At 48.4% G+C, this 13674-nt stretch overlaps 1 protein-coding gene across 5 annotated transcripts in view; it reads left to right on the plus strand.

The window, feature by feature from the left end:
• FMNL2 (formin like 2) overlaps window positions 1–13674 on the plus strand; it is a 107985-nt gene that overhangs the window by 73728 nt on the left and 20583 nt on the right. For all 5 annotated transcript variants that reach the window (XM_085227983.1, XM_085227985.1, XM_085227982.1 and 2 more), the window contains exons 9-10: window positions 1272–1365; window positions 11001–11075. In XM_085227983.1, coding sequence (XP_085084109.1) covers window positions 1272–1365; window positions 11001–11075 — 169 coding nt within the window. The remainder of the gene's footprint in view (window positions 1–1271; window positions 1366–11000; window positions 11076–13674) is intronic.

Genomic DNA, 13674 nt, shown 5'->3' on the forward strand with positions numbered 1-13674 from the left:
CTCAGAAGCTGCTGACTCTGCAGCTCTGCCTTTGCTGCTCAAGTTCAACTGCTGCTGCAGTGCAGAGGAGACCCTGCTGATCAGGAGCAGCTTTGCATGGGATTTTCCTGAAGAAACTAAATTTTCCAGGTGATTAAGGGATAAATGATGCCAGCACAGCAGTGTCCTGTCCCATCCCTGCCCCATCACAGATGCAGCAGGGGAGTGGGTGCTGCACCTGGCTCTGAGACCCGGGCATCCTCCTGGCATCTCTGTAGCTCACAGCCCTTAGAGGATGTTGCCAGTGGGCCATAGGGAGAGCTCCACAAGCCTGTCTGAAAGAGCTTGGGTTTTCTTCTTGTGGCAGGACAAAAAAACGGATGAGTAAGAATTGAAAGTGATCCGTGTAAAATTTCCTGGGGAAGTGAACATTTTATCTGGTTTCCAAAGATAACCTTGACACTTTGAAAGCCAAAAGGTATTTGTTTTTCTGCAACATCTGGTTTAATGCTCAAGCATGAGACTAATTTCATGTGTGTCTGCATGGTTTCAGTATCTGCTCCCAGCTCATCTGGCTGTAAGATCCCATTGGTGCTTTTGCCTTACGTGAACTCTGTAAGAGAGAACTGGGGATTATTTATGTCAGAGCTATACCAAGTGTTGCATGCTTTTCTTTCAGCAATCAGTTGTATTCTCCCCTCCCTGATACACTGTTTTAGCTGTCAGTCAGCACCCAGATTTCAGATACTGGAGGGGGAGGTGTGCTAAGGCACCCTGCCTTCACTTCAGCAAACCACGTCTTGCATTTTTTGTGGCTGTGAGTAACACAACTTGTCACAGAGAATAACTGAGATGTGCATCGGGGCAGTGCACATAGAACTAAAAGCCCTGGCCACAGAGGGGCTGAGGCATGGGCTGCTCCTGGCAGCGACGCGTTGCCCCCTGTGCCTCCCCCTGAGGGTTTGTGCAGGAGAGCTCCCACAGTGCCAGCTGCCAGGCTGATGCAGACACCATTGGTTTGCTTGGATTTCCTCAACTACAATTTGTGATGTAAATTTGTGCATCTTTTGGGAAGTATTAAAATGGGGGAGAGTTGCACGATCCTGGGAGGCTCAAACTACCCTGGATCAGATGCTGCTCAGCATTCTGTGTCCTGCAGGTTTGCTTGTCTCAAGAGGCTGAACCACTGGATGCAAAGTACTTCTCCCGGTGCCTGCACAGCACTTTGCAAACAGGTAGAAGGTATTCCTCACCAGCCTGTCACTGACTGCTTTGGCTTGCTTTCTTTGCAGGACAAAGGCCCTTGTCCTAGAGCTCCTGGCTGCTGTTTGTCTCGTCAGAGGAGGGCATGAAATCATTTTGTCTGCATTTGATAACTTCAAGGAGGTAGGTGTTCGGCTTTGTCAGAATTTCGTGTGTGTGTCTCTAGTTCTCCTAGCTCTCAGCTAGAGCTTTCACATCCAACTCCATTTCTTAGACTAAGGGTTTTCCATAAGCTGCAGATTTTCCGTGCATAGACAGCAGCGGTGTCAGTGCCATCGTTTTCTGCACTGTTGTGTTCTAGAGCTGTAATCCCAGCAGGGTGAATCCTGTCTGTGAGTTGCTCCCTTTCCCTTTGGCCAGTTGAGCTGTGTCCCTGAAGGGAAAAAGTAATGGAGATTTGGAGAGCTTTACTGCAGGTCTAACTCCGAATGTGTTTGTATGCTTTTAGGTGAAATAACTGGAATTGCTGTGTAGATCCTTCATTTTCAGGGCTGTTTACACAAGCCTTTGAGAAGCAAAATTCCTGGTTTTGTTATCAGTAATAATTTTTATTTGTAAGGAAATGCAGAAATCAAGTTTCTGTACCCCTGTCTGCTGAGATTAACACAAGCATTCTGGTGCAAAACTGTCCTTTGTGTCTGCATACATCCAAGTGTATCACGTTTGCATACAGTGATTAATGGGACTTGGGAAGGTTGTATTCAGAATTACTGGTGTGGGAATGCAGCCCAAACAAGCTGCGGTCCCAGTTGTTGTGAATATTGGGTATAGGTGTGGATTTATTATCAAAGGGAAATGAATCTAGTCTTACCAGCTCAAAAATGGTTAAACTTGATGAGTCCAGGCTGGACTGTGTATGAACATGCAGCAGGTATTTCCTTATAGCTGCTGCTGCCATAGGTGGTTGGTGCAGATGATCAACAAGCCAAGTTGTTTCTTTTTTTCCCCTTCTTTTAATGTTTTGGGAGTTGCTTCTGGTGGAGAGATACCAATCTCTGTTTTACAGCTGCTGTGTTTGCCCAGCACATGTCCCCACTGTAGCTGTGGTGTTGGGGGGATTGGCAGCACATGGAGATGGAGCGGAGTCATCACCAGGGTGTGCTGGGCTGCAGCCTCAGCTTGGTGGGACCTGCCCAGCAGGGAGGGTGAAAATAAGGCGTTCAGTTTCCAATGGGAAAAGGTCTGCAGGGCTGGAGCTTGGAGTTATAGTTTGTTCCTCCTTTGGTTTATCCAGTGGCAGACTTGGGCAGAAATTCTTACGTAGCCCCATCAGCTTGTCTTCCAGTATTGCTCTGTTCTGTTGCTGCTGGTGCCTGGTTGGGCTGTTGGTTGTGGAGCTGCTGGATGGAGCAGGAGAAGCAGCTGTGCAAGGAGGGGAATTCCACCTTTCCAGTTTCCTCCTTCAGCTCTTCTGCTGTTTACCCAATTGTTCTGCTTATTCTCACTGTGTGCTGATGTTTTCCAATTTCCTCCTGGGCAGCCTTCAGTATTAGTTTCAAGCATGTTTTAAATTCATTCCCGTGGCACTGGGATGTGGTCAGTGTGCACAGTGGGGGTGGGATGGCACTTGGACTTGGTGATCCTACGGGTCTTTTCCAGCCTTCATGATTCTGTAGCTGGAATACTAAGGACCTCCGAGCAGCCTAGGCTGGAGGTTGTGTTTGCAGGTTTCCATAAGCCTGTGTTGCAGTGTGCCTTGCCTCCTTCATCCCAGCCACTGGGATTGTCAGAAGGATCTCTGCCACCCTATCTCCTTGCCATGAAATAACTTCAAAGGAAGCCAAACTCCTGTCTCATGCTCACCCTGCAATAAAGTCAAGAGGAAAACAGGATACTTCAGACCAAATTCAACTCTCATTTGCATCAGGGTGAACATCAAATATTTCATTAGGCTTTGAGCTTTGCAGTGATGTAAATGAGAACAGAATTTGGTTCTCAGGGTTTGACTGAGCTGGGAAACCACAGCTGATCTGAGTCTCGTTGAGGACTCATTTTGAAAATGGCTTTTCCTTTGAAAATGATTTGATGGGGCCAGGTTTTTTCTGTCTGGGGTCAGGATGTTCACATGGGTGGTTTTACTTCAGGTGTCTCTTGAAAGGGATTCACTTACTTGAACTGAAACCCTCAGTTCTGGTGTGCAGGGACCCAGCTCTGCACGCAGCCCAACGCTCTCTTTCCAGTAAATAATTGGGATAATGTTGGAAGGGTCCCTTCTGGAAATGGAAGCACGTGGTTATCTTGGAGCCGCCAGGAGTGTGTGACAACCTAGGAGCTCGAGGGGGTATTTGGTACAGAAGATCTCAATGGGGAAAAAGGCTGAACTGTTGTAAGTAATGGGAAATGGGATCCGGGTGGGAAAGAGTCGTTTGGGGCAGAAGAGGTGGGAGCTGGGTGATGCTCAGCTCAATTCTGCTGCCTTTTTGGGAATGGTGAGGAGTCCTGTGTTACACATGGCCTATGGTGGGGGCCAGGGCCAGTCCTGTGCCCTGCTGTGTCTGTGAGCTCCTGGCCCCGTGCTGGTGCTCCCTGCAGCCCCTCCTCCCAGCACTGAAGCATAACTCTGTCTGCGTGGCTGTGGCAGCTTGGGCTGCCTGAGCTATTCAGCCCTGCCACCACCCCTGCATTTACCCACTTGCAACTGGGCTTCCTTAGCAATATTCCTGGGTCCTTTGTGCTTGTTTCCATGGATTTGTGAGAACTGGCTACACCATTTTATCCGAGTTGCCTGGGATTTGTGTCAGAGGATGAGCAAATGCACTTCAGCAGAATGCCTGGGGGAACATGAGGAGAGTTAGCCTCAGGATGGCTTTGCAGGAGCTGTGGGTCACAGAGAAGATGCTGAGAGCCTGAGCCCCATTTAAACTGAAGTGGGCTGAATGCACTGTTGGAAAACAAGATATATTTTCTTAGTGCTTATTCAGAGGAGTTAACTCATTTTAATAGTGTGAGTGCACATGTGGTCATACAGAGAACACAGCTGCTGTCTCTTACTGCTGGCTTTGCTTTGCTGTTACATCACTACTTGCTGCCCTGCCTGGGTGGTGTGGGGCCGTGTGGCTGTGGGCATTGGGTGCTTCATTGTCCTGATGTGCCTGCAGTGGCCAGCAGGAGCTGTGGGAGCCTCGTGGTGCTCATATGCAGCCCCTCATCACCTCTGCTTGCTGCACACAGGCACAGCTTCGTGCACCACATGTCAGATCTGGGGTGCAGAGAAGGCAGCATCCCAAAGCTGTCCAGCTGTGTGTTCTTTCCCTGACGTTTTGCCATCGTCAAAATGCCTTTCTTTCCACTGCTGCCTTCTCGAGGAAGGATGCTGTCTTTTGATGAGATTGTACAACTTGAGAATGTCATTTAATCTTCGGTGCCATGGAGCAGATTCTGCTGAAGCACCTCTATGCAGAGAGTAGATTGCACAGGAAACATCTGGCAGCAGTTGGAGCTTGCTGGAAGATGAAGGTTACACCGAGCTGGGAATCACAGAACCATAGAGTCATTGAGGCTGGAAAAGAGCTCTAAAATCTCCAAGCCCAGGTCACTCCATCACCACTATGCCCACTAAGCCATGTCCCTAAGGACAGGAGAGTATCCAACCTGCAGTTCCCATGTTCTGCAGTGAGGTGCAGGTGCCCATCTCCCATTCAGACAGCACTTCCACACCCAGGGGCTGTGGCTGGGGCAGCCTGCATCCTGCCAGGCCTCCATCCAGGGGGTGTGAAGTGAGTGTGGGAATGTGTGGCACTTCATGCAGGGATCCGAGAGGGCTTCTCCAGCCTTTTTGTTTCTATGATGCTATGATCTGCATATATCTGTGTATATGCCAGTGGATATATATGCACACCTCTGACTATTGGGTTAGCTTTAGGACCTTGTGCTTACAGAGAAATCTGGGTATGAAAACTGCTAAGAGCATCCAGAAATAGAACTAACAAAACATTCTCATTAAATGAAACTTACATTCTCAGGCTCAACGATCCTTAAAAGCTGTTCTCCTATGTATTGTGGCTTTTCTTCCAAATCTTTTTTCAGCATTTCTAATTAGCTGTCTTATTTGTATGCTTTGTAACTCTTTTACTAAAGGTGCGGTACCCAGTAAAGGAATGACTTGAGGTTGGTGGCCCTGCCTGTGTCAGGAGGGTTGGAGATTCGTGATCCTTGAGGTCCTTCCAACCCTGGTCATTCTGTGATTCTGTGACTTCAATACATTTACAGATGTGATGAGAAAAATCCCAGTCCAACAGCTCTGATGAGATTGTGTAATGGAAAGGGTTACAAAGAAATTGTGGGGTTTTTTTTTTTGTTGTTTGCAAATATAAATTCCATCTTTGCGAAGATCTGAAAGTGACATTTTTTGCACAGCACTCTGAATTGCATTTTGTGAAGCAGAATCTTCCATCCTTACTCAGCTTTTCATTAATCTCCATTTTAAATACAGAACGTACTTTAATAACAAGTAAGCGTTTCTGAGGAAGGACCAGAGGTCTCTACCACTCTTCTGTTTCTCCCTTTGCAGTAGGCATAGTGGTAGTTCTAGAATGGACCCAACCCGAGGAGGAAGAAGAGTTGTCTGCGATGTGCTGAGACAGAAGGGGCAGCCTGAGCAGTCCTGACTCCCTGCAGGAAGCACTGCCTGCTTTGGCTTTAATCCAGCAAAGCAGCTGAATTGATTATTATGTAAGCATTTACCAAAATAATTGCATTTGGAAAGGTGAGGGTGTGCTTGTGTGCTTCTCCTTATGGGAAATAATTTTAGTCCATCAAAATAGAACAGAAGTGCTTTTCCTAAGATGGATTGTATTTCTCACGAGACCCCTCATTTTGCTGCAAGACGAGAGAAAATGCCAAAAAGACACTTGGAATTCAGATAATCCAGAAAGCTTTAGGGCAGCTCTTCCTTTGGTGGTTGTCCAACATCTGGACTCTGCCGTGTGCTCTGCAGAGAATCGGCGTCGTTCCTTGGGGAGCCTGGGATCAGAAAGGAGCAGCTCCAGGATGCCTTCTCGTTTAACATCACTTTGATTGACTTGTGCAGTACCTGACAGGTGAGAAGAACTCGCACTGTCTGCTGGTGGCTCTGTGTGCATGCCATGGCAGGTGTGAGTGGCTGAGCCGTGGGCTGAGGCATGGCACAGCAGCGTTGTTTGCCTCCCTGTAGTCACTCCGGCCAAGTGAGAGCACGTTGTTCAGCCCTAACTTTTCACAGTACCTAATTCAGAGTCACATTTCCCTTTTAGAATAATGACTGACAGCAGTGAAAGCAGCAGTTCTGAATTATTCTTCCTGGCCATTGTAATAGCTCAGCGTGAGAAGAAACAGTTTGCAAGTGCTGGAAAATGTAAATACATTTGTTGTCTTTTCCCTCCCAGCAGTATTTTGAGAGCCTTAACCCTGCTGGTAGAGAAGCACGAGGTATTTTAACCTAGTAAGCATTAACAACTGTTTGCTTAACCAGTAACTTAGGAGAAAATTGCTTTGTTGTTCTTCAGCACGCTGCAGAAATATCAGCAGCATCAGTCAAAACAAAGTGTCCTGTGAGCACTGCCTGCCTGCGGAGGGGCTGCTGCCCACAGAGGGCTGTTGTGGGGCAGAGAAAGCAGGCATTGTGCTGCTGGGACAAAGCAGTGCAGGCAGGAGGAAAGGTTTACAAAGGCTCTGGGAATTTTGGGGCTGCATATCCATCAGGCTGTTCTTAACACCGTGTCCAGCATGGGCTGTGTGCTGCGCTGTGTGTGTTTGCAGTGGGATGGGGCTGCTCTCAGAAGCTGGGGAAGGAGGAGGGAGCAGCTTGAAGTGACCCTGGGCAGCACGTGGGTAGGTGGCTGTTCTATAACAGAAAATGTCCTGTAGCACTAAGCCCCTGCTAAAGGTTATGTGCTTTAAATCCCTCGGAGGATTGTTTTCTCTGGCTCAAAGTCCTTTGCTGTGTCACACCATACTCACCTCAGGTGTAAATGCAGACAGAATGATTTCATTTTCTGTATGGACTTGATGCTGCCAGCTGGGTGAAGGGATAGAGTCCTTCCTCAGCAGGCTTGGTGATGGTATGGTGCTGGGAGGAGTGGCTGACACACCAGAGGGCCGTGCTGCCATTCAGCGAGACCTGGACGGGTGGAGAGGAACCTGGTGAGGTTCAGCAAGAGCCAGGGTGGGTTGTGCATCTGAAAAGGAACAGCCACACACATCAGTAGGGGTACCAGACTGAGCTGCTGGAAAGGAGCTCTGCAGAGAAGGACCTGGATGTCCTGGTGGCCAGCAGGCTGCCTGTGAGCCAGCAGTGTGCTAACTGCAACAGGGAAAGTTCCGTACAAACATGAGGATAAACTTCTTCACCTTATGGTGGCAGAGCCCTGGCACAGCTGCCCAGAGAGGTGAGGATTCTCCTTCTCTGGAGATATTTGTACCCACCTGGACAGTGTATGCAGCTGCTGTAGGGAGCTGCTGTGGGCTTGGGCTCAGGGAGCTCCAGAGGTCCCTTCCAACCCCCACAGCTCTGAGATTCTCTGCTCAGCAGAGCAGTGGTGCTTTGTGCCTTAGGTAGCAGTCGGGACAGGAGGATGAGGTGCTCCCAGCAGCCTGGCTTTCACTCTCTGACACCACACAGAAAGCAGTGCCCTGTTTTCAGAATAACCCAGCTGCCTTTCTGGAGCTTTTTAGCAGTGGGGCCATGTGAGTGGGAGCACTGCGAGGGCTGGTGGGTTGAACTTTGCTCTTGGGTGGTCTTGGGGTGAACAGTGCGACCTGAAAGCATTGCCTGGTGGTATAGGTATAATTGCCACTGCAGTTTTCATAACTGATCCTATTTGCTTCCTCATAGGATCGCATTGTGCCTCCGTAATGGATCTGAGCGGGGCGTACCTCGTTAGTGCTCGGAGCCCTTCCCAGGACAGGACCCTTCGTGGGTGGTTTCCCATAAAGCCACATTGTTCTTCCAGAATGACGTGGGCTTGATGCAACCTAAAAGGATTTTTTTGCAACCTAAGTGGAGACAGAGGTTTTTTATAGCTGTGGTAGCCCGTTTAATCTTTCTTCTTACATAGAATAATGCTAATAAAAGAAAGATCAGTCTTTCTTAGTCCCAGCCATACTTTCAGTGCAAATGACAGACCTTGGAAATGTATTCAAATAGAAATGGCAACATATGGTTTCATGCGGTGGGATTTGATTTCAGCATTCATCTTGGATTTGGGCCAATCTTCAGGCTGGAGGCTTCATCTACAGTTTCACTCCCTTTAATCTTCCAGGATAAATTATATCATTTCATGAAAGTCAGCTCGCTGTCTCCTGAAGCGCACATGTTCCCAGCTCTGACTCATCTGATGATGGTGTGAGATAGCTGCCAGCAGCCTCCAAAAGCTGCAGGTTGCTGCTGCTCCTCCTATTGCTGTCAGCTGCCCCCAGGCAGGGCTGCTGGAGCCCGGGGTGGCAGCGGGCTGCTGGGCTTGGGGCTGCTGCTTGCTCCATCGTTGAATTCCTCAGCCCTGAATGGCTCAGACTTGTTTGTGTCAGCTCTTCTCACCCACGTGCAACCGTTCACATTAGTTTTCCCAGAAATCAGTCCTGGCTTTTACTGTTGAGTGATCACGTGTGCCGTTGTTAGGTTCCTTCCATTGCACAGGAAGGACCTTTTTTTTGTCAGTTGCATTTTTTCTGAGTTGGGTACAAGAGAGGGACGGTTGTTTTGAGCTCAAGCTTGAGATGAGCCTTTTTGTTCTTCTCTTGTATCAGCTCTGACTGCTTTGTGGGGATGGGAGGGTACAGGGAGCATAGGAAAGCCTTGCAGTTGGTTGGACTGAAGTGCAGCATTCAGCTGTGCTGTATCAGGAAGTAAATGGCTTGGGCACCAATGCAGGGGTGAGTGCAGCTGAGCAGCCTATGGGGCAGCTCAGGGAGAGGGTTCTCTGGGTTCAGTTGGAGCAGGGGCTGGATCAGGCCCAGGGTACGCTTCCAAAGTCGAACTGCACTGTGGGAGCTGCTGCCTTTGATGCTTGCAGAGCATCTGGGCTCCCCAGGCTCTGCCAGCTCCCGGTTTTCTCTTCAGCTTTTCCTAGTGGAAGCCTCCTTGCAGCCCTGAGCTCAGCACTTGGCCAACAAGGGCATTTTTTTCACAGGGTGCATGCTTTGTAAAGTGTGCTTATTCTGCCTTCTGAGTTTTTAGGGTTTAGCTGGAAGCACACTGCGTTTCTAACTACCGTGTTTGTGAGTGTCTGAGTGCACCCTGCGTACAGGTGCCTGTGTGTTGCTGGGCCTGCACAGGGCCCACGTGTGCAGGCTGTGGGTTGAGGCCACGAATATTGATGGTGTGTTATTGAGTGGTTCATTGGAACTGCTGTCACCAACCTCTGATGGAGATCCCCTGGCAGAATTCCCACTGATGTCAGGTACTGACCACATATAACTGGGTTATTATTCAGCTAGGAAAATTTTGCATTGGAATGACAGAAGATGTGTGATTTACACTGGAAGTAGATTTTATTCAGCCATAACAGACAGCAGAACATGTAGAGGGATATCACCCAGCAGCCCACTGCATGAGGTGCTTTGCAGATGTAATGTTCAGCTCCATTCAGCTTCCAATAAAGACTGTGCAAGAACTCCCCCTGAGCTCAGGCCTTTGTCTCTGTGGGGATGCACACTGCAAGGCAGATGGAGTTGAAAAGAGAAATCTAATGGGGAGATGGTAATAATACTGCATACTTTGTAAAGAGTTTGCTTTTGGGGAGTGAGTAGAAACCTGCACTGGGGATTTGGTTGCACCGTAGGAGGTGCTGTGGAAATCCTTGCTCCAGAGAGTTCAGCTTCTAAAGAAGTACCTGTGGCTGCCACCAGTCCTTCCTTACCTTCCACTGGGTCATTTCACAGGAATACTGCACGATGAGCTGCTCCTAAGGGAAGCAGTAGCTGGTGTTCTCAGCTGGGAAGCGAGGAGCTGTGGCAGTAGCTGGCTGGAGCTACTACCACTGTTGGAAGTGGCTGGCTTCCTCGTGCCATCATCACGGTGACGGGGTTTGTGTTTGCCTGGTGGGAACACCCAGCACTCCCCAGATGTTTGGCTGATACCTGGGTAGGAAAGGAAGTTCCCAGGAGTTTGCTCTTCGCACAAAAGGAGGGCAGCAGTGCCTTCTCACCCTCCCATTGGCTTTTCAGCTTATTTGGTGCTTTGTGATGCTGTTGTGAATGACTGCAAGTCACCCATCTGCTGAGAAAACTAGGGCCGAACCAGAGAGGCTCTGGGAAGTAATAAGATTTAAGCAATATCCAGAGACCTGCTTTATCTTAGATCTGATTTCTCTCTCAAGTTGGATGTGCTTCCTACCACCAGGCCTGTGTTAGGCTCTGTAATTCTGACCAGCTGATCGTTACGCTGATGTACTTTGCTCCTCATTTAGCCTGTGATAGCTTTCCTTTTTTCCTCTCTGTAATCTGGTCTTCTTCCTAATTACATTACATTGCAATGGAGAACCAGTTCTGAACCATAAGGAGGCCGAGGCTTCCTGTGGCACAGCCTGCTGGAGCTGCTGTGTACGTTTGTGCCAGCAGTGCATTACATTTTTAGGGGAAAGAAAGGTAGGCAGAGACCTTTATATAAATTGCAGCACAGGTGTTGAGCTGTGATACCTCAGCTGGATTCGTCACAAAGAATATTTTTAACAGAGAAAACCTGCCCAGAGAGGTACTAAGCAAGCACAGGGGCTGCCCTTAAATGTTCTTAATGTTCTCTCTTGCAAGCTTAGTTTAACAAACAGATGGGGATTCTTTTGTAGGTGTGTGGAGAGAAACAGCGCTTTGAGAAGCTGATGGAGCACTTCCGAAACGAGGACAACAACATAGACTTCATGGTGAGCACTCCTTTCCTTATCTGTGGACTTTGGCTTTGGTGCTGGCTCTGTGTGCTGCTGCTGTCACGTGCAGCATTCAGATGGATGTGGCTTCTGACCCTTGGCCTGAAATTATTGCAGTACCGTTTTTTAACATGCCAAACTGCGTTGTATAACTCACAACTGAGGCTTTAGCTTCAGTTTAATTACCTCCAAGAAATGCCATAGAGAGGTTAATGGGAAAGAAGCTTTTGGCTGTGTGTACTGTTTCGATGTGGCAGAATAGCAGCATCTGCAGTATCAAGAAGCATATTCTGTACATGTGCCAACATCCTCAAAATCACAGACAGGGAAGTGTGGGAGAGACTCATTGCAGCTGTCTGTCCTTATCTGGGGGTAAATATAGCAGTAGTTTTCACCACTTTGGTTCCTCATTGTGCATGTGCATGATTATTCACCAAGTTCACTTCCCTGAAGCACAGCAGAAAACAGCAAGAGAGGAAGGCCTTACTGGCACCTACAGATGACAGTGCCAACTTGCACATGGCAAACATGTGAAAGGCAGAGGGTTGGGACAGTGAGGACAAGCTAGCTGGTTACATATTTGATACCAGAAATACTTTTGTGTCCGTTTCTTCAAGTCTGTGGCAAGTGAGTGGTCATGCTGATCAGAACTTCCATTTTTAATTACAGAACAGATGCAGCTCAGGTATGGTCAGTGCACTGCTCATTATTATGACATGATCCCATTTGGAGGTGAGGGAAGAGCAGAAGGGTTTCCCACCTGGTGACATTCACTGTTCTGTTGTCTCTGTTAAGCGTGCATGACACTTCATACTGCTCAGGTGCAGGTTTTTTGTTACAGACATCTTTCTGCCAGCAATTAGGTGTAAAATCATCTGGTGTGGTGCCTCCTATGGGTCATGAAGATGTGGGTGACTTGCAGCCCCAATGGGCAAAGCCAGGCTTGCACCGTGGGTGGATGGCAAAATGAAAAGAGCAAGATAGGATGACCTTTTTTACTCACAGTCCAAAAAAAAATCTATGTGACAGAGATCTCTGCAATTGTACTAAAGTTAGCAAGCTGCTCTCAGTGACTCTGTGATATGTTACATTGGTTTTGTTCCTTATTATTGCAGCCCCAGTAAGGACATGTTGCTAGTCACAGTGTTGGTTGAGTATTCTCAGATGTATATTTAGTTAGCCTGCAATTTAGCAGAAGGATTTGTCTGTCCCCAAAGCCCGACTCAGTCGTTTCTCCCATGCTGACAGGGCAGGTATTTGGGAGCAGGAGAGCAGTGCAGCTTAGTGCAGGCCAGAAGCAAGACAGTGGCAGCAGCCTGCAGCTTGCTACCTTGGCCAGTGTTATTAAAGAATATCCCTCAGCATCCCTCACCTTTAGTTAAGATGAGAAGTGGTGTGGTGATAATGATGGAGTAGGGAGTGTGAGCATGAGCCCAGTGAGCCGTGAGTATCCAGCATCCATCTGGGCGTTCTGTTTCATCTTAGGAAAACTCCCTGGTCCTCTCAGGCTGTCGGTTGAAGGTAGTGATGAATTGTTCAAAAAAGGATAAATACTTTTTTTTTTTTAAACTTGCCCACATACTTATAAAGCCTGCATCTTTGTGTTGCTTATACCAACCGAGGGCTTGAATGTCTGGCAAGGCTAAAGCTCGAAGAGGGAGCTCATGACAAATGATTTGGCAGGCCTGCTCGTTCCTGTCACCATCTGGCCCTGATGCACTCCACATGCTGCTGTGGGCAGCACCCGAGGTGTGATCCTGGGGGGTGAGCAGGGGCCGTGGGGCTGTGAGGAGCCATGCTGGGGCTCCGATCCACCCCTCTGCCGTGCTGCACTGCGGGGCTGCACCGCTTGCCAGGGTTGTACTAAGGCAGCAATCCTTCCTTTCTGCAGGATGGAATCAAACAGGTCCTGGAGCCAAATCTCCAGGATGTAATGTGAAAGCTTGAGTAATTCAAGTAGTTGCAAGGGCTGAACGCAAACAGAGCTATTCCTGCAGGAGCTGGCTTTCAGGCTGCCCTAGATGGAGGAGACGAAAGCTGTCTGTGAAGTTGGAGCTGAAAGGGGTTGCAGTTAATTGCATTGATCTGATGGAAGGAAAGAGAAACAAAAAGGCAGAAGTATTTTAGGGAAGGTTCCTGTTGTTGACATTGACATACTTCATTTTAAAAGCAACTTTCTTAGATTAATTTTTTTTTGACTTGATAAATTCCTTAGTTGTATATGTAAGGATCTGAGAAAGGAAATGAGACTTTGGCCCCAGTGCTGCAAGAGCCAAAGCAAGTATAACAAGAGCACTTTTGAAATACAGGAACTTGGCAGTGGGTGATTTGACAGGACAGCAGCGTTCAGCTGGCCAAGGCCAGCTCCAGCACCAGGAGGAACCAGAGCTCCCCAGGGGAGCTGGAAAGAGTCTTCTGCTGTGCACAGACTCAGAAGCTAATGGCATGAGCAGCATAGTTTGTGTAAGAGGCAGGGACGTGCTGAGGGACAGGAGGAAGACGTCACAGGGCTTGTTGCGTCCATACGGTCCCTGATGAACCCAAGCTAGCTCAGGCTGGGAGGAGCACTGTGGGCATCCCAGCCACACCTGCCGTC

Source organism: Meleagris gallopavo, chromosome 7, assembly GCF_905368555.1.
Source record: "Meleagris gallopavo chromosome 7, MGAL_WU_HG_1.1, whole genome shotgun sequence".
In the NCBI taxonomy this organism is placed as follows: domain Eukaryota; kingdom Metazoa; phylum Chordata; class Aves; order Galliformes; family Phasianidae; genus Meleagris; species Meleagris gallopavo.